Source organism: Serinus canaria, chromosome 10 (assembly GCF_022539315.1).
Source record: "Serinus canaria isolate serCan28SL12 chromosome 10, serCan2020, whole genome shotgun sequence".
Lineage (NCBI taxonomy): Eukaryota > Metazoa > Chordata > Aves > Passeriformes > Fringillidae > Serinus > Serinus canaria.
In genome coordinates this window covers 6,541,253-6,562,566 of record NC_066324.1, presented here as the reverse complement: position 1 = coordinate 6,562,566, position 21,314 = coordinate 6,541,253, and the positions used below count along the sequence as shown (strand labels likewise).

The following is a 21,314-nucleotide window of genomic DNA, read 5'->3' as shown; positions in this document are numbered from 1 at the left end:
AGGATCCTCCTGGAATGGCTGCTCAGGAGAGGGGGGCCAGCTGGCTGGTGGACACAGAGGGATTTGGGGATTGGAGCTGCTGCTGAAGTGTAAATATGATGGTGCAGCCATGAGTTTTCCAGAATGGCACAATGGTGAACGAATTCAAGGAGTGATTGTGAGCACTGATACTTCACTAGCATAGACCCCCAAGGAGTGACAGAAAGAAAGAAGTATAAAGAAATATATTGCAGATGCTGAATAACAGGGAGATGATAAACTCACCCAAGTGCTGCTGTAAATCCAGTGCTGAGGCCTGGGCTCAGATGCTCTGCAAGCTCTGGGCAGTGTCTAAGCCTTGCATGCCCTCAGGCTTGCATTAGCCATGCTTCCAAGCTCAAGAACTTTTTCTCTTTCAACAATGCTCCTGACAACTCCAGCTTGAAGTCTGTTCTTGTGCTGTTTCTGCAGGACTCACATGCTTGATTTGGAAAAAAAAAATCCTTTCTTCATTACACTCTGCAGGTCACAGAGTTTACAAGTTTCCAAGAAAACCTTATGTACATCAACCTTGGGCAAAGGCAGGGGACATTCTTTGTGCTTCCAGGAGACCCCTGGAGCCCTGTGATGGCCACATTCATCACCCAGATGAGCTTTCCCCAGGAAAGCATACTTTGAATTTATTCAGACCTTAATGAGTTATCCACAAACCATCAAATATTTCACATTCCATATGGATCATCCAGGTTTCCTAAATGACACCATCAGCTAGGGTGAGAGCAAGGAGGATCATAAATAACTCCCTCAGTTTAATGAGTTAGAGTCTGAGGAAAGGCTGCTCTACCAGGTAATGAGTCACAGCTTCACTCTGTTGTAGATCAGCTGAGACACTTGATTTACTGTGAGGGTTACCTGTATTAAAACTAATCAGAGGCTATCATGGAAACCCAAACAGACCCAACCTACCACAATTTAATCTCCCCACAAATAAGACCCACTCATAAATCACAGACAGCATGTAAATGTGTCCCTCTAATGCTTCTTTTAGGAAAACTAAACCCACAAAAAGCTCAGAAGGATGTGAAAACTGTGGGTATGTCGGTGGTATCAGACTAATTCATAGCACAGGAGGAGAAGATGTAAGATACATTCTGATGGCTAAATAATCAAGATAGAGAAAGCAATTTGACAGCTATCCTGAAGTCTGTTTTCCTTTTGAAATGTAAAATGGACACATTTTTACACTTTTATTGACTTTCCCAGAAAAACAGAAAAAATTATAAAAAAAGGTATTAAAATTGTCATTGTAATTTTTACTTACTGATAGGAGAATTCTAATAGCAAATCCAGTAATCAAAACATACTGCTTTTAATAAAAAATGACATAAAAAGCTGAATTTCACAGAAATACATGTATTTATTACGGTTGAAGCATCTCTCTTGATCAGCTCTGGTAATGAGCTTTTTTCAAGCAAACAACAGCAATAGTTCATGGAAGGTCTGTTCAGCTTGATTGAGAAAAGGCATGTTGATACAATGGAATGACTGGAGTGACAATCACTCTCTTGAATAATCATTATCATATTGTCTTGTCCAGGTGGTAAAGCAATCTCCATGTAGAGGAGGCTGAGACTGAGCCTTTGCTCAGCAGAAAGCAGCAACTCAGAACTTCAGCCCTCAACAGACCAGGTGGGCACTGCTGCCATTTATGTCAGTCAACAAAGCTGAATATTTAAAAAGCCATTATCTTTTGTAAAGACCTTGATTCCCATGCTCTCAGTAGATGTGCTACTTCAGTTCTCTGTTCCAGAAAGGCATTTTTAATTTTGTACAAAAGGAAATAATCAGGATCCTTCTTGTCAAAAGATTAATGATACATGTCCACATGGAGGAAGTTTTGTTGAGTACAGTGGTTGTCTTAAAGTGCCATACTCCATTTTGCCTCAATGTGATGTGCACAGACTATTAATAATAGTAAATTATTGCATTTGGGACAAAAACTCAAGGAAATAATTTATAAAAAAATCTGCATTCAAGCCACCTCTTAGCTTTCACACACTGGCCATAAATCACTGGAGAGACATTTATGATTGATTCAGAGGAGAGTTTTATATTACCATAGAAAAATAAAAATAATATTTGCCTTCTGAACAACTGTCCTTCATCCTAATTATGCAGCCTAACATATCCTTCATAATTGACAGTGAGGATGTTTCTCTCAGAAAAGAGACTTTGAAAGTCAGAAGGGGAGCTAAGGTGGAGGTGCAAAGCTGGATCCTGAATGAGAATTTCAATGTTTGTTGTTGGGCAGGGGGAATTAGCTCCCATCCTTGTGGTGTCAGTGTGGGTTGTGGAGTCTTTATGGCACCAGATCCCAGTGAGCTCTAGGGAATATCCCTGAAACAACATCTCAAGGTCACTTCTTTCTCTAGATTAGATCCTGTCTGTAACTTTCCTGGGTATGTGCATATGGTCTCCTCTGGGAAGATGAACAATGTAAGTGGCAGAGTGAATCCCATCTCTTGCTGTCTCACAGTAAGTATAAAAGGCTGGAGCTCGTTTCTTGTTCTAGAGGGGAAAGACATTTAAATAAGCAGCAAGAGATTATTTATTTTTTAATCCATTTGAACAAGCCCTCCCATGCTCTGATGTGAGATAATAATTAGCATCCAAACCTCACTACTGCACCCTCAGCATTAGCAGAATGCCATTCTTGGCTTGTGGACAGCCCTTCACACCACAAAAATGTAGGAGATAGAAACTCTGTCTTTTACTCAATGAAAAATACTTGCTGAGGGCTCACCTGCAGGCCACTCTACCCAAACAGCAAACATTCATGTGAGAGTTTTCAGGATATTTCCTGTAACCCAATTATTTTCTTTTTAAAATAGCAATGAAAAGTGGAGCAGGAATGTAACGCTGTTAAGAACCTGTCAGGCTTTGCCTCTCCTTGTTGCTCTATTTTCTCCATGCTTATTGAGCATTCTAGAATTAGCACCAAGCCTCAAGACACCAAGCTCACAAATCTCCCCTAATGACACCTTCTTTTCCCTGACTTTTTTTTACAGGAGACTTGTTCTGTTATGCCAGCCAAACTATGGGCTCTGTTTGCTTCACAGTAAGCAAATGAACTGGACATTTTTTTCCTTGAGGGCCTTGCTTATTTCAAGTAGAGCAACTCTTTGCTGTCTTACTGAAACACTCTCAAATAACTTGGTTTTATTCTTTGACTGCCCATTGCACTGCCCTGTTTTCATGTTGGATGTCAGGCCAAGAGCAAGTGAATTCCCTTTATCTTCCACTGACTTAGCTAAGTTCCAGTGAGGTCAACAACTCCACTCTCTCCCCTGCATTCTTGGGTCCTGCATTTCTATCATTGCTTCAGAGATATTGCACTCCTTCATACCAAACACTTCAAGGATCCTTCATAAGGGGAAGTTCAGCCTCTAGGACCACGGGGATGAAAAGATGCAGCAAGACTCTGGTGCTCTTTGGATAAAGTTTGCCTGCAGACCTCAGGAATGCTCTGCAGGGTCTTCTGCAGTGACTTCAGTAAAGGCTCCCCTCACAGCTGAGTCTTTATATCAGATGACCATTGCCTTAAATATCAGTTTGTTTACTCAGACATCAGGCTGTTATAGACATTTCGTTTTCAAAGACATTAAATAATGTAGGGATTCTCTTAATTCTAAAAGCTTGAACCAATAAAGCACAATAAACCACCAAACTCCCAATAAAATAAGTTTAAAAAAAGAATTCAATTCCATTCTTGAAGTTCCAACTTGCTTCCATTATTCTGTGTGCAAACCTTTGAGGACCAAATGTTGTCAAGAATGCTGAAACTCAATTACAGCAGGCTATTACAGTACAGTCCAAGACAAAAGAAAAACATTTATTTTGGCCAAAATGCTGACTATATATTCATATTGCTGCCATTTTTCAAAGGTACACTGTTAGTTATCTACATGAACCTAAAAGATTACAGATCAACTCAGGGTTTTGTGTCCAGCCAAAACAGATTGTGACTGACCTTATGGTACCCAGAGGCATTGGGACAGCTAAGGTGACAAAAGGGTGTTCTTTTACATCAAGCTCACCCAACTGAAATTACATAAGTATATAAAGTAACACCCAACCACTCTGTTAGCTGCTCCTAAGATGAACCTGTTGAATTGAACTGGGGTCATGCATCAGTTGAGGGGGTGAGAGAACTCAGTTCTGGTCAAAAGAAAGAAAAAAGAAGAGGCAATAAAAGGCTGGTTTATGGGAGCTGGTTTTGTTTTGAGGAGCTGTTCCACAACATCACAATGCCATCAGTGAAGTTCCTCCCTTTTCTGTCTGTACTGCCCTACTTCAAGGCTGATTGCCTTGATTCTTTCATGGACAGCATAGGCCACTATTTTAATTATCATCTGTAATTATTCAGCTTCCTACTCTCTCATGAACATCTTTTCCTCAGCCTGAGAGATGGAACACCCCTTCACAGTGGCTCACTTTACCTGTGACTACAGTGTGTGTCAGAGACCCTGTTACTACAGATTCACCACAAAATCACACAGGAAACTCTCTTCCATTGGCAAGAAACAGCTAATCCAGAAAAGCCCTAAGCCAGGTTTTGAGATGTTAATGAAATCTATTCTGCAAAGAGATACAACAGTCATTTCAATAAACCCAGGAACTAGTACAGTGAGACAAATACAATGCTGTACATTATGTCTAGAGAAAAAAAATATGACTGGGCTGAAAGCAAGCAGTGTTTGATTGAAAATGTTCACACTGCAAGATCCACTGAGAATGTGGTCATGGACAGTAAATAAAAGGCTCTAGGGGAAGTCAGCACATGCCCCCATGGCTGGATTTCAAGATGCCACTGAGCATCACCATAAACAACTTCTTTACTAAGGGGACAGTCTGATTTACAAGTGCTGGGTCCATCAAGTCATTATCTAGCAAGAAGTGTCAGGGCACAACTGTTCCGTGTCTGGGTGGAACTGCACTTGCTTACAAAGTGTTTATAGCTCCCTTGGTCCAAAGTGCTTCACAAACTTTCATACAAAAGCTCTGCTACATTTTGCTATTAAAGGAAGTTACTCACAAGATGGACACATAGGAGGAGCAAATTGTGTACACCTAACACTAAAAAAAACCCAAAGCAAGGGGGGTCAAAATGAAATCACAGCAATGAACTTTGGGCTGACCCACAAATATTAATGCCCAGAACTGGGCAGAAGTGTCTGTGTGCCACCAGCAACTGCGACTGTGTGAGAGCTTGGTGTGACTTCCCACACAAAAATGTCACCATCACTCCTCCTGTTACCCCACCACCTGGAAGATGAATTCTTGCAGACTCCAGGGAACATTGCCTTCTGCTGCATCATCAGCCATGGACTGGTCTGGCCAAGAATGGTTTTCAGAGTGTGACAGTGACAGGAAAGCAGAACATTTGTAATAGTGTGTTACTACAGCGAGTATCTTAGTTGTTTCACAAATGCACATCAGTGTATAAAATACAGATTACATTCCTTCTTTTGACTAAATAGAATTATCTTCTAGAATTAGAGTTTCAAGGTCTCATCCTTACAAAAGGAAATTAAATAGTTTTATTGTATATTGACTTACAGTTTGGACAAGCATTGCTTTATGGGATGCTAATTAATAGTCAGGAAAGCAGCAGTCTATTGTCCAGTAATTTACTTTTCATTTTCTGATTCTGCAAATTAACTTTCCTACTAAATGAGGTGTTAGGCTGATGTCAATATTTGCAGGTACTCCACAATTATACTGTGTTTGCTAAATGACATTGCTTTAATTCAAAAGTCATTCGGATTTCCATTTAGACCATGATCCTGCTGGGTGCTTAGCTCTGCTGTAAAAGTATTGCATGGAGTCAGTGGCACTGGAGATTACTCAGATGCCTTCAGATCCAAGTCTCATTTCTTTGGGAAGCCGTAATTAGAGTTTAGGAGCCAGGTTTATGCAATGTAGATTGTAGACAAGACGCCCAATTCTTGCCTTTAGGAATCTCCTCTCTTTGTTAACTCTTTGTATAGGTGGAGATTTCAAGGTGAGCCTTGACCTCTGGTTAAACTAATATGTCCTAATTTTTTGCATTTTTCAGCTTCAGTGAGGTGTTCTCCATCCTTTCATCATGTGGGGGAAGGAAAAGCTATCTAATCTGCTTGTCGGAAGGAAATGCCTTTTTAATGAGTCCAAGTCTCCAGCAGGACTCAAAATAGCAAGGCAGTAAAGCCAGAAGTGTTTATAGAAAGAAATTGCTTTAAAACTGTTAGTGTCATGGTATCTTGGAAATGACAGCTGCTGATACATCCACAAGCTGCCCCAGTCTCAGTTCTCCTTACTGCCTCACACCCTGGGCTGCTGGGCACACTTACACCCCCATTCTAGTCTGGTAGGTGATTAAAATCCCTTCCTGTCTCCTCCCTCCTGTGCCAGCTGGTCCACAGGGTTTTGCCCTGGAGAATCACAAAACATCATTTCAAAGCCATCCCAAGGAAAAGCCTCTTGGCCAAAGCTCTAGGATCTCATATTTATTTACATTTTCTTCCTTGTACTTTGAACATACCTGAAGTTATTCCTTATTGTCTTGCTATGTAAGCCTTCCCCCAGACAAATGCACGGGGCAGGACCAGTCAGGGGTGCAGATCTGGTGCCAAGGGGATTTGATTTACATTACATGCAAATCTGTTTTGGCAGCACATGAGCTCTCCTTTCATCCAAATGGCTTAAAGCAAATGAAAACTGGCCCGAACATGGATACACTGTCCTGGAAAGAAACCCAAATGGGTGTAGTCTGACACTGGTATCTGAGACAGCTGTGCCTGATTTTTAACTTTTCTGGTGGGATTTTGAATGGAGCAGAATGCAAACCTCTCAGGGACACTGTTTTCCTGTACCTAATGCAGGGGAGTGACATCCTTGCAGCCAGGTGAGAGCATCTCCTCTGCCAGAGAAGGGGCAGAACCAGTGTCAGAACTGAGGCAAGCATGGCCCCAGGGCGGCTCTCACGATGATGTTCCTCACTCACCCTTGCAATTATCTCGGATTAGCAGCGATTTACAGCCGGGCTGGCACCCAGGGCCACCGGGCAGGAGAGCAGCCCCAACAGGGCACAAACACCTGTCTGAAAGCATAGCTGTGGGGAGGGGTGAGGATGCAGGCACTCGGGTGAGTGTCAGGCTGAAACAGCTGCTCCTGACCTACAGCAGTGGAAAGGAGAGCAATGAAGTGCAGTCACCTTGCAGGGAACATCCAGAGAAGTTTTGGTGGCAGAAGTCAACAGTTATGGTTGCAGCACTTCTTTGGTTGGGTTGTTTGGTTTTTTTTTAATATATATCACAGTTCTTCTGTAAGACCATCATTTTCTCTTAGCACCTGTTCTTGGTTTTCCCTGCAACATCCTCAGCAGGAACAGGTACAGTGCTGCAGTGGGGCTGTACTGGGTGAGGCACACATTGGCTCTCTGGACTGTAAAATATGTCTGGAAGGTTTGGGAATACGATTCCAATGGCAGTTGTAGAGATGCCTAATGACACAGCTCAGCTGCTTGCTTTGGCACATTTCACAGGAGTGGTTTCCACCAGCTCTGCTGAAGGGAAATCATCCATCCTCTCCTGTTCCTTCTCCTGTTACCCACACTGCTGATGGTCAAGTTTAGATTTTCAGTTTGCACTTTTGCCCCTTGAGGTGTAAGATACCAGTCAAGTATCCAAGCTGTGCAGGGTGAGGACCACTGAGGTCCTCACCCTGCACAGCTCTCTCTGTTCTTCAGTGCCACACACTCCATATACCACAAGCAATGGATCAAAAACATTGTGTAGTATTATCAAGATTACCCTGCTAATTTGGAATAATATTAACTATGAACAGGAAGGGGGAAAAGTGAACTAAAGCAGAAATTGTTTCAGCATGGTGATAGGCTAAGAAAACTCTACCTGCTAAGGTTACCCAGAGGTGACTGTTGACACAAGCCCAGGAGCAAGGAGATGTCCAGAGACAAGGTGTGATGAGATGGTCTCAGGAGAGCAGGCTTGTTTAAGATTGGAGTGCCCACCCTTATCTAGGGCAGCATGCTGCCTGCCAGCCATGAATGTCAGAGTGTTTATGAAAACCTGACAGGTTTAGAAGAAATTACTGTGCAAGATGCTTTAGTAGAAATTACTGTGAGGGAAATGCTCGCTTTGGATGTGGAAAGAGCTGAGAACTGTGTTGGCAAAACTGCTGAGCCCTGAGGAGAAGGGACTATTCTAGCTGTAGAGTCATTTTTTATTCTAGGCTAATGATAATCCAAGAACATTAGTATTCCACACATTAGTAGTTAAAGTTGAGTCAATTTAGGCCAGAAAAGCTGTTTGGCTATAGCAATAATTAACTATTAAATCCAACCAGGTCACTTGTCCATCCCTGAAGCATTCTACTGAGATCTCTCAGGAATGTGGTCTGTTTAGAGGTGGCAAAAAGAAAACTCAGGTCTACCAATGTACCTCAAGTGGAGATGCAAGACCCTCACTCTTTCTTTCAGCAGAGCAACCCAGGAGGAATTTCTCTAGAGGAAATAAGTGTGAGAATACAACATAAATAAAAGAAAAAAAAATCCAGGCATTCTCTCTCTTCTGGACAGCAACTGAACTGGAAATTGTATTCTGCTGCAATAAACCAAGCAACCAGATGTTTCAGATAATTAGTATTAGAGTCAAAATTTTCTAGCAGCTGTTTTCCTTGTGAAAGACAAGCAATGTATCAGCCTGAACAAACTCTTCCAAGAGGATGTCTAAGATGTGATCGAGACACATTATGGCATATATTATATATATATATATTCTGAAGAGCTTTAATGCATCAACTTGAATTTTGGTAACTGCAGTAGCACATGCAAAAGTTTGCTTCTGCCTCCAGATATATACTTGGTGAGTTAGATGAGATTTTAGAGCTTTGCTGTCTTTATCATCTAACCTAGGGCAGGCAAAAGATGACTGGAAAGACCAGCATGCCCCAAAAATGTGTGTTGGTTCTGTTGGGTGGGGGTTTTTTCAGGAAATTTAAAGACTTCTCCTAGCATAACTCTGTATGTTCAAGTATTTTACGAGCCACCACTCTGGTTTCACATATTTAAAAGTCTGTGAGCTTGTCCATCCTGTTTATCACGCACTACAGCATCCACCTGGAGCAAAGCATCTGTCTAGCCACACTAATTGAATTAGTCTGTGAATTCACCCATCTAGAGATAGAGACCTTGCTAGCTTCCCAACTCCAGGATTTTTACAGAGGAGGTGCCTAAATAAACACTTTTAGGAAGGAGATGAGCACTTTTGTTGTCTAAAGAGATTTCCAGAACACTTGCTTTTTAGGGGGTTCTCTGGTGGAAGAACCAGTTTTTTTCAGGATGGAAAACAAACACCTTATGAGCTGGCAGAAACCTGCATGGAAGAGCCAGTTTCTCATGGGCTCATGCAAAAACCTTGGCAGTTGAGGCCTCAGGTAGCTTCTAAAGTGCATCTTGTGAGACTTGCAGTGTCTGGAGGACTGATCTCTATCTCGTTAAAATTAAGACCACTCATCTTCAAGCACCAGGCTGTTCTCCTCACTAATTATTTGATAATGATGCCTCAGGCCATTAATATTGGAGGCTGTGCCCCTGAGGTGGAGCGGACTACTGGCTCCTGTTGATGTGGCACAGACCTGCTGGAAAAGCTGTGGCAAGACAAAGTTCAGCATGGGAGGGACCCGTTGGCAGCTGATGAGCGAAGGGCAGCGACTGAGTGTGGCAGGTCTCTCCAGTTTCTCTCCAGCAAAGGTTTGCAGTTCTGCAACGTGCACCAGCTGGTCTGAGTAAAGATTCATCAGCCTGGGTAGAGGCACCGTAAAAATACGCCAAAATACAAAGCCCCCAAGAGGTGATAATATTTTGGGAGAAGAAATTTAAAAAAGGGTACAGGAAGAAAAAAGGGCTCATTCAAAATATCAGTTCTCTTGACTTCCTAGGGCTGACTGGTTTATGCTCTGAAGATTAGAACAGTCCTAAGTTCCATTTTCAAAGATATCTTCTGAGGTGTTCAGGAGCTTCAAGGCCTCAACTACCTCCGAAAATGAAATTTAGGAGGCAAATCATGGGGTATTTCTGAAAAATGTAACCTGTGTTTGCACAAAAAATTCTTCCTCTCAAAGGCCATGGGCATCCAAGTACTAAACAAAGTATGGATTTAAAGTTCCATACAACTTGAAGTTTAATAACACAAGCAAGTATGCCAGCAGCCCTCAGTGTTGATCCAGAAATGAACAAGAAAAGTGCATCTCAAGAGTGAAACAGATTAGGTTTTGCAATTACGCCAACAAGGAATGTGATCTGTAATAGTAGAAGTGAAGATTAGTGGTTTTTAAGAGAAGATATCTCCTGAAATTAGAACTCGAGGAGGGGCTGATCACAAAGGGCACCACGAAGGCAGGTGCCAGGTGCACGAAGCACGGCCAAGCCTGGCGCACATGGCAGCGGCAGTGCGACGCAAGTCACCTCCAGCCGCTCATTTCTTCTTACGTTTAATTCTTGTGGCGCCTCCTTTCCCCTTTACAAAGGGGCCCCTACAACCGAATGGAACGGGGGATACACACCGGCAGGGAGCCGGCCGGGCGGATGAGGGGGCATCCTGCCCTCCACCTGCGGGGAGAGCCCGCGCTGCCGGAGCCGGGCGGGAGCATCGCCGCTCGCTGCGATGGCGGGGGCGCGGGGCAGGCAGCTCGGCCCGGGCACTGCCGCCGCTGCCCCCGCCGTGCCCGCAGCCCGGGACGGGGCCGCCCCGCCCGCCGCGGAGCCGCCGCCAGCCCCGGCCCCAGCCCCAGCCCCTCGCGTTCCCCGCCCCTCGCCGGCGGGGACGCGGATTCGGCCTGCGCGGAGCCGGCGGAGAGAGGGAGCGCGGCCGGGCGAGGGGAGGGGAGAAGCGAGGAGGCGGCGGCGGAGGCGGCGGCGAGCTGGTCATGGCAGCAGCCCGCGGGCGGAGAGGCAGCCGCGGGTTGCCGCTGTGATTGGCACCCCGAGGAGGAGGAGGAGGCGGAGGAGGAGGAAGGCGCGGAGCAGCCGCGGGGCCCGCCATCCCGCGGCGGCGGAGCGGCGGTGCCCGGGAGGATGCCGGGGAAGCGGGGCTCGGCGGGCGGCGGCGGCGGCAGCGAGCTCCCGGGGGCCGGCGCGCCGCGGCAGCGCAGGCGGCGGAGGAAGGTCTCCTGCTTCTCCAGCATCCAGCTCTTCCTGGTGTCCGAGTGCGCCCTGATGCTGGCCCAGGGCACGGTGGGAGCCTACCTGGTGAGTGCGGCCGGCCCGCAGCCCCCCGCGCCGGCGGGGCTGAGGCGCGGGCGGGGGTGCGCGGCGGAGTGCAGGGGAAGTTTCCCCGGTGTCGGGGCGGCTCTGCGGGCAGCCCCCCAGCCCGGAGGGGTCAGGGCAGCCCGGCGTTGGGCGGCTGAAATGACTCAGCAGTGCCGAGGGGTCACCCACCCGCTGCCGCCCAAGTTGTGCGGCCGCTCCGCGGGACTCCCGAGCGCCCGGAGCGCGGCCGTGCCCGGGGCGGGCTGGCACCATCGCGGGTCTCCGGCTGGCCGAGCGCTCGGCTCCAGCGCCAGCCTTCCCGCTTGACACTGAATAAATACCTGCAAAAGCTAGTGGGGCATATATTTCGTGCCTCCCGCGTTACCGCTTTTCCTCATCCTCTTAAGTGATGCGGCGGTGCAAAGCGCAGCAGCCCCGAAAGTCTCGGTGTTAGGTACAGAACAATCCAAATGAGACTTTAGCACTAAATCTGCATGGTGAGATGTGGTGTCAGAGGCAGAAGTGTAGTAGAAGAGTTGGGAAGATGTCCATACGGCTGTGCTTGTGCCTTGAAGTGTACAGCCTGTGGAAATGTTCTGCTTCCAGCAGATGTAAGTGTATAGTTGATTTCAATTTCTTAAAATAGGTTGCTGGATTTGAGAATTATAGTTTCCATGGAAAAGAAATGTATTCGTAATCTCTGAGGCTTTTTGAGGCCATACACATAATATATTCTACAGTAAATGTAAGAACTCTGCATTTGGTACTTGCATTCAGCATTTAGCATTGCTTCTTTCACATGCTCAAACTATTTATGCAAATTTGTACTGAACGTGATCTATGATTTTTCAAGGTATGTGACTAAACTAACCATGCTTAATATTCCCTCTTAATATGAAATGGAAATTAGAATTCATCTCCATATAATAAAGCATAAGTTTAGTTTGAAACATAGTTGTGATTCCAAAGGAAACTGCATCATATCTCATGAGATAAATTCAGCAGCTCTATACCCTAGGTGAGTATATGTGGATATAACTTAATTTGTAGGAGCCTGACAGGAGCACGCCTGTTTTATGTGAGTAACACCTTAGTAAGTAAATATATTGTTTCCGATGAGCTACTTGCAAAATGAGCTGTCAGTGTGAATGAGTGTAGGATAATCCTTCCTCAAAGTAATAGCCAAGGAAGAGCCCACGGGTGATGTCACCCGGTGGGCACCGGTGTGCCAGGAATGCGTGGATCTGCTAGGGGGCTGTACATCAGCACGCTTCGCTGGGGTGTTGGAGCGTAGGATCAGCAGCATTAGTCCCTAGTGTGGCACTTCCCTCAAACTCCTTTGCATTGCTCACTCCTCGCCAGTTTCGCATTTCTTTTCCTGTTTTCCCCAACTCCTGGGGCGTAGTGTTGCTGCTCCTGTGGAGTGTTTCACACACCCCAGCCCCACCGCCGGGAAAGGAGCACTGCTATTCCCTCCCTCCTCCAAGGACTGAGCTCAGCTGAAGTGCTGCTCTCTCTGCTTTTCTCCAGGGCTGTGTCCTAAGCTCCACGGCCAGTGGGATCCACAGGCAGTAACAGACACCTGGGCAGTGGGGGGAAAGGAAAAAAAAAAGCAAACTAAACTCAGAACAATCCCTAGCATGCATAAGCAGTGGCCCAGCTGCACTGGGCAAGTGTTCCTCTGTTCCCTGTATAATTTCTCTGCCGTCACTGCAAATACCACGAAGCTCTTCATACAATGAGCAGATGCAAATGTGGAATTGTCGTTGCAGGGTGAATCTGTGCTTCAGATCTGCCCAGCACTGTGCTTACAGGTGCTGCAGGGTAGCGAGAGCAGGAGCAGCAAAGATGCTTGCTGGAAAGCATTGAGCACTTAATCGTTTTTGCAGACCGAGTTTCCCATGGTGGGGGCCAAGTGCTGTTCTCAGGTGCTGCCATGGGGTGGAATCAGCGGAGGCACTGCACAGTTGCCCAGGTGTAGCTGCGAGTGGATATTCATTTGCTGGGGCTCCTGGGATGAGTGGGGCTCGGTGGTGGCTGCTGGGCTGCTCCCCGAGGGACAAATTAGCAGGCGAGACAAAGTGGAGAGCAAACAGCAAGACAGGCAAATAGGGAGATGCTGCGTAGGACAGGCACAGTGTGTAGTTCTGGGCAGTTGAATAAACTACTAATTTTAGCCTGTCAGCAGTGAGGGAGTTCTGTATTGTAGTTCTGCTTTCCTTGGCCACATGTGTGACTTTCCCTAGTTATTTGTAACTCAGGAAGAGAAACCTTTTTTTGCCTTATACGGCGACAAGTTGGTTTCCTCAGATTTTGTCTTGTTCGGTGCAGGGAGACCATGAGGGCAGAAACTCGGCTTGTCAAGGAAACAAGCCAGGGGCTTGGCTTTTCAGGAGTGATTGAAGAGCTCAGTTTGGATTTGGCTTGGCTTTCATGTCAGTACATTTAGAAGTGGCTATTGTTATTTCTTTTTAGAGATGTAAAAATCCTCCCCTTTTCCATGTTCACTGTGCAACAGACTAGCAGCAACCTCTTGCATATATATACAAAGTATACTTTCATTCATTATGTGGTTTTTAAGCAAGGATCATTCACTTTTATTTGTTCGTAAAACATTCTGCTTGCCAACAGGGCTTTATAAATAATAAATGCTGATAAAAATCTATATAAAGTCCAATTCTTTTCCCACAGAACTCAGCAGTGAAAATACCCCAGGATGCCAGCAGTAGAGATCTGTGTTTAAATAGTGCAGTGTCTCTGAGGTTCTTCTTGTCAAGTTTTAGGGAGTATTTGATCAATGTCACGTTCCAAAATATTTGTCTATTATTATGCTTGCTGTTTGCAAAATGCACATGTTCCAAAATTACTCGGTGCCATATCCTGCATAGTTTATGCAAATACAGCCTGCACTGCTGCTTTAATTTCTGGGGCTGCTGAATACACCCTATTATTTGCATATTCGTGTAAGGTTTTGTGTACACATTTATTTGGCTTCATCTAATTACTCCTGCGTGCTTTTGGAAACTTGAATTTCCCAGCAACTGCAGTAGCAGTGGGGAAAATGCTGCTTGCAGTCTGCAGGCATCCCTGCTGCAGAAGTTACTCAGGATTTTTGCAGCAACTTTTAGCAGCCCAGCTGATTTCCACCTGCAGTTGCTCTCCTGCAGCGTTGGGCAGTGGATTAAAGAGCTGAGGGTGACTGGTGCAGATGGAACCAGGAGGGAAGGGCTGCAGCCTCTGTTCTCCAGCTGGAGCCTTGTGCCTCTCGGGTGGATGCAGCAGTGTGATCAGTCATGCCAGCCGTGCAGCGATGAGGATTTCGATAAGGCTGATTCACATACCTTGGCAACACTTTCCTGCCTGTCTACCTCCCTCCCTCCCCATGAATTCCTACATGCTCTATATTTTGGAATATTTTTGCTGGTAATAACGTTCCAAGTGCTCCTGATGGTTCATCTGTGAGGCATTTCAGCACCCTGCCAGTCAGATCTTGTGCCTAGCCAGTGGTGAAATCACTGCTTGAGCAGAAGGCAAGGAGCTCTCTCTTTGACAGCCACAGTTTGTGGAGCAGGAGTGCAGTTTAATTTCTCTCCCTGGCCTTTAGCCTCGACTCACTCTGGTTCAAACTGACCTAGTTGCAAGCATCCAACATCTGCCAAAGTCATGGGCTCCTTTAGATAAAGGGTGTGCATATGGGAAGCACGTTGGGGACCAGTTCTGTGGTGTGCTCTGGGGAGCTGTTTTTACAGAGCTTTACTGAGCTGTCTCTGTTTGCTGCAGCTTTGAATGCAGCTATTCATGTGTTTTATCAAGTGATAGAGGATGACTGGCCTGAGCATGGGATGGAAAGGAAAATAATTGGTCCCTCCCAAGGAGGGTGCATTGGTGTTTGCGTGGGAATGAATGCCAAATTGTTTCTTGCTTTGCTGAATGAAAACTTTTGAGCTGTGCTTAACTTCCTAGGGAGAGCTTTGCCCATGCAGCAGTGTTTGACTGCAGCCTGTGAAAACTCTTAACTAAGTGTCTGCAGTAAAATTAGCGCTGTGTGACTCCAGGTGAGAGTGTGTGTATGTATGTGGTCTCTAAGACAGGCTCCTTCTGTGTGGGTTTATTGCTCTTGGGGTTTGAGATATCAATGAAAATCTTGAAATTCCATCTTCAGGAGAAAGATAAGTATCAAAGATAAATACAGAAGTTCATGACCAAAGGGTTTCTGGTGGAACAAATAGAAGTAGGGGCCCTGTGTGATGGACAGCTGGGAACTGAGGGGTTAACAGCAAAATTTGGCCTTTGGATTTTTTAAGTTGTTTTGCTGTGCAACCCCTTCCTCTCTCATGTTAAATATAACAAATAGAATACTGTGTTCTGTGGTACAGACCTGATCAAACCCTCCTTGAAATCTGGCAACAACTGCATGGAGGATGTCATTAAAGTCAGTTTTGGGAGTACTGCAGTGCTTCAGAGCTTTCTGTTGTCCTTGGTGCTGCACAGTAGAATTTGCCTCTGTGTATTTGCAGTCTGAATGGATGGAGTGGGAGAAGTGTCACAGGTGGGGAAACTGAGGCAGAGATTAAGAGCTTGATTCTGTTTCTGAAGCTTTTGATAAAGAATTTGATTGGTTGGCAGCAGCAGAGCCTGAATGGCTTAGGCATGGGCAGACTTAACTACAAAAGTAGTTTTTCCTTTTTAATTTATTATTGTTTTTAGTAAAGTATTTGTTTTTCTAGAATAAGAACCAGCTAGAAAATATTGCTGCCTTTTTTTTTCTCTCCATCCTCAGCCGTGCTGAGTAATAAATCAGCTGTAATGTTCATAATTTATTTGTCACTGGGGTAGTTAAAGGGGAAGAAACCCATGGAGTGAAAATAAATGTTTTAGTGGGGATGAGTATTGCCAAGCATTGGCTGGTTATTGCTTACCGTTCATTTTCCCTTGATATATCTTTGCTGGCAATGTTATTTCTGGAAAGTTGTTTCTGGTGTGCCTTTCCCATTAGAGAATATTGTCTGTTCTGCAGCTGAGTTGCACAGAAAGTTATTCTAAACTAGCTCTTTTGACTACATTCATATTTCTTCTCAAAGAAGCCTTCTGATATTTTTTGGGGGGTCTCTGCAGGGTGGAGCAGAAACCAGATCCAGCTCTGGGTCCTGATGCTTTCAGGCTCCTGTGGGGTGTGAGTTGGGAGTGTGGCATGGACACATTAACATAAAAACTTTATTTAAGATATAGAAACAAATTCCAATCCAACTGTGGATTTCTAAGTATCAAGAAAACTTGTAACTGGCATATATGTGTTGATTAGGAGAAAGGTGGTTTTTTTTTTTTTTATCTGCTACTAATAGATGAAACAGTGTAGAGGTAACTTGCTTATCTCTTACATTATGCATTATGTGTAATTTACAACCTGATGGTTGTAACTTGGTTAAATCCATTTAAAGGCAAAATGCACTTGATGTCTAAATGTGGAATTTTAGTGTTTTTCTTGTTTTTTAGCAGAAAGTTTGGCAGTTCTTCAGTTTCTCTGTAAGGGCCAAGTGGTGATTGTTGGCTCTGAAAGAAAGAACACTTAGAAATGCTGTGGTCCACTGTAAAACCAATGTCCCATTTCTTCTGGCCAGCCTTCACTTCCAGAATCCCTGTAGGTCTTGCAAGGTGCCTGTGTGACAGGCTCTGTGTGGTTTAATGGCCTGCAGTGTTCCTGCAGCTGGGGTTTAGAGGGATCTTGAATCAGAGCAGAGAATGCTCTGGTCTGAAGGGCTGTGCCATTTGTGCTTGGGAATTTCATGCAGTGGGACCCCTTTAGTGGTCTTGTAGCCCCTGTCCCAGAGATGCTCCCTGCTTCCCAGAAAGGGGTGTCTGTCAGGTTTGCATGGGTTTTTTTGTCCCTTACTTTCAGGATGTTGTAAAGGACCAAAAGCCAGCTTCTGTGCTACAGCAGTGCACTTTTATTGCTTCAGAGGGGTTATTCTGCAATTCATCAAGAAGAATTTGTCCTCTGTGTATTATAATCCTTACTTGTAGCCTGCTTGGTCTCCTGCTATTCCTTCACAGGAGGATCAAACAATGGCAAGCTGTTTAGTGGGTGAGCTTGCACCTTGGATGAATTACTGTGGCTTTGTCTCCTGATCAACACCAGATGAAACTACAAGTGTTGTATTTTAAGCATCATCCAGAATAGTTTAAATAAGATAGTACTTTGTGTAGTAACTCCTTTAAGTGCTCCAGTGAAGTTTGGAAGACTTAATTTTTCCTACTGTACAGAAAAATGGGCCACTGATTTTGATTTACAAGGCTTCATTATAGCTCTACAGCAAAACCAGGACTAGAACCCCAAGCGTGCTGTCTCCAGGTCACCTTGGCACAGGCACACGGAGCTGGGTCTCTCTGTAGACAGACAGTGCAAAGCAAACAGTGGAGCAGAGATTTCTCACTGCCCTGCTCCATGTGCTGTCAATGGGATCAATAGTGATTGCAGGCTGTTGGGGAAGCTCCTGGAGTGTCTCACTCCTCCCATCCATGCTGGGAGGGCTCTGCCCTGTTATGGGAAGCATTCTGTAGTGTTCAGAGAGGTGATCCTGAATGTTCCCTTTTCCCAGATGCTGAGCAGGTATGCAGTCATAATCATACAGAGGTGAAGACTTAGAGCATCCAGGTCTGGATCTGCCTCTCCTCACTCAACAAACTAGGAGACACCTCAGTGCTAAAATCAGATTTTCTGAGCTCTCCTGTTAGCAACTTTTTTCTCCCAGCCTAATTCTTGATTTGATGTGCTTCAGCCATCAAATTTGATTTTGCCACCTGAGTATTCCTTGCTGAAGAGAGGCAGGCAGCCCCTCCTGCTCTTGCACAGTGCCCACTGTATTGAAATTGAAGGACTTTTACTGAGCTTCTGTTGCAGCAGTGCCTGAACCCAGTCAGTTATTTTAGATGACTGGAGTGTGAAAGCAAAATATTTATTTCTGGTTTGCTGGAATGTTTATCATCATTGTTATTTTCAAGAAGAAAAGGAATGTGCTTTGGTTTCTGTTTTTCCCCTCTGTTGCCTCTCCCTTCATAGTAGCTTTCCAAACCTCACCAAGCAGCCAGCTGATTTCTCTGTATTTTTTAACACCATCTTGGTGTCTGCAGCTATCACTTGGATGGTTTCTGCATGTTTGCAGGCACAGTGGCTCTTAGATAAGTGGCTGTGAGAGCTGGTGTGGGGGCACAGGAGTTGTTATTTCATGCTACATCTGTTTCCTGGGCAAGAATTGCTGGAATTGGCTTATTTTTAATATTTAAGTGTCCTTTTAAAACACTTACCATGCTGTTCACTGGTATAATTCATAATTTTTTAGTTTACTGAAAATGGAAGAAGACTTAAAATTTAGTTCTGTGGTGATCCATCAAATGACAGTGAAGTTTTTGACAGAACCTGGATAATTCAGTTGCATTGAGGTCTTCATGACTCACCCAGTTTCTGAAGCAACTCTAGCAGGTTTGTTTTTTGGTGCTCTGATGTTTGCATCCAAATCCAACATTGTCTTTAGTTGTTTGGGTTTTTTAAGGCAGTTACAAATTCCTGTTACAAGGAAACTGAAAGAAAGTTTGGCTGTTGATGTGTGGTGTGGAAGAATACAGAAACCTTTCAGAAATGTTTCACTTTTCATTTCACCTTTCATTTTCAGAGATGAATAGTGGTATATTTGTGGCATACTTTTTTTTTTTTTTTTTTGTCTCCCACTGAAAGAATTCTGGCTGAATTGAAATCAGCGTTGAGTTTGGGTCACTACACAAGAAACAGCCTTGAAATGTCTGTTACATGTGTGTATTTTAGGATGATACCTAGCATTTTAATACCTGGAGAGCTGTATGAAATAATGTGAAATTGCTTTACAGTGGAAAGTGATGGGTAGTGGTGCCCTCTGCATTCCTAAAACAGAGGAATTACTCTATGATTTATGTTTAAGGTGAAAAGGAAGTATTTTTCCTGGAGTCTTCTTGGAACATGTATTAGATGGAGCACCTATGTTCAAACACAGCAGAGCCAGAGGATAGCAATGTTTGTGATAGATAAAAAGTGTTTGCCATGGCGGGACAGAGTTCTGAGTGTTCTGTAGTTTCAGATTTATTTCATCCCTTTAATTCTCCAAAGGAATACCAGGGAGTGAGAAAGCATCATAACTTAATAGTTTTGCAGGCTGTCCTGTTAAACAATGAATGGTATTTGCTTTCTCTGGTGGAACTTTACCAGGAAGGGCTGCAGAAAGATTGTCTGGAGTTCTTGTTTTTCACTTCTGAAAAGGAGGAGATGAAATAGTTGCTACCTCTTTCCACTTCTCAGCTGCATGCAAACGCGGTTTGGCACTTCATTAGCAGGAGACCAGAGATTTGTTTGGGAGTGTTTTGGTGCTGGGATGGACTAAACCTCACATTTTAAATTGAAGGAATCTCTGAAGGAAGATGCAGGAGGACTGGCATGTGCCTTGCTTGGGACAGTAGCAAGGCAAGTTCCTGTACCTCTGAAAAACACCACATGTGCCTGTCTACACTGAGAAATGCCGAGAGAGGAGAGGGCAAGCATTTAAAACTTTCCAAGAGAGAAGCTGAAATACTGACTGGAAGAAAATTGTTTGGAAAAACATGAAAGGGGAGTGCCCCCAGTAATGTCCTGCTGCTTCTTGTGCCCTGCTAATGAGTTTCATCTGCTGGAAACATGCTCCCTTCTCATCCTGACATGGTCTGAGTGTTAGATGATAATGCATTGAGTTGACATATTAGGGATGGATCCTTTGTTACCCAGTAATTTGGAAAAAACAGGAAAATAACAGTATATAAGTGAGGTTTGATTTTTAAAGAGGAGAAGCTTAAGACTTTCAGTTTTTCAAACCTACACCTTGCTTCTCATCATCTCACTGAGCTGCAGGAAGAGCTGTAATTGTTGTGATTTAGGAAAGCTATTTTCTGCAAGTTATTCTTCAAGCTTTAACTCTTTTCTTGTTACTCTTGTTCTTGTTTTACTCTTTTCTTGTTAAAGGGTGTCCACCTTGCTTGGTGAGATGTTTTGGTGTGTTATCCTTGGTCTGCAGCCAGATCACCACCCAGCTTCTCTCTCACACCCTCATCAACACAGTGGGGGCAGAAAATGAGGTGAAAAAGCTTGTGGGTTGAGATAAAGCACTTTACTGTCAGGAATAAAACAGATTTGACCTGGGAAAATTAATTTTCATCGCCCATTAAAATAGATTTTGATGTTTAAAACAAAGCCAAAAATCAAAACACCATATTCCCCCCCATCCCACCCCTTTTTCTCCCCCCTAAGCTCTCTGGGAGTATTCTCTGTCAGATGCTCACTGTGCTCTGCTGGGACAGCATCACCATGAGCTAAAGTAAACCATTAATCATGTCTGAGCACTGATGTGCTCTTTGCAGAAATGTTGTCTGCCACTGGGTAAATGGTTTGTTTCCCTTATGCTTGGGTCCCTTATGCTGTCCCACTGGGCAGCAAGGTTCAGCCCAAGGAGAAGCACGTCTGTGTGACTAAAACATGGTGGTGTTCTTTGTGTCCTGCAGGCATTGTCTGTAAAATGTGATTTTTGTGGGAATTAACCTTCCCATAGCCTTTGCCAAATGCTCTAGCTTGTGACAGAGAAAGTGCTGGGCATACAGGCCCTTTATGAGAAATAGTGGGCAGTGTTTCTAGGGCTTACCAGCAAAGGAAAACTGTGGGTTTTGTTTTTGTCTTGTCCAGCATACAGGGCTGAGAGTGGTTAATTACAATGGGCCTTTCAGCCTCTGCATGAGATGCACACTTTGTTTCCTGCTGCCTATAGCTAGTTATAATGCAGGTCCTTATGTCTGAAGTCAGTGCAGCTGCTGGCTGGGGGACAGGAGCTTCAGCTGAAGGGATGCCTTGTCTAGGGGTGCTTGTTTGTTTGTGATGGCTGTTTGGGTGATCCTGTGGATAGATGGTGTCATCCAAGGTGCTCAGTGCAAGGAGTGCCCACTGAGCTCAGCTGGGCTCCTACAGGAACCTGCCTTGTCTTCT

At 44.6% G+C, this 21,314-nt stretch overlaps 1 protein-coding gene across 1 annotated transcript in view; it reads left to right on the top strand.

Moving 5' to 3' along the window:
• Positions 1 to 10,952: 10,952 nt before the first annotated feature.
• Positions 10,953 to 21,314, top strand: part of SLCO3A1 (solute carrier organic anion transporter family member 3A1) — a 132,489-nt gene continuing 122,127 nt past the window's right edge. Inside the window, exon 1 of the mRNA XM_030228372.2 lies at positions 10,953 to 11,287. Coding sequence (XP_030084232.2) covers positions 11,114 to 11,287 — 174 coding nt within the window. The 5' untranslated portion in view covers positions 10,953 to 11,113. The remainder of the gene's footprint in view (positions 11,288 to 21,314) is intronic.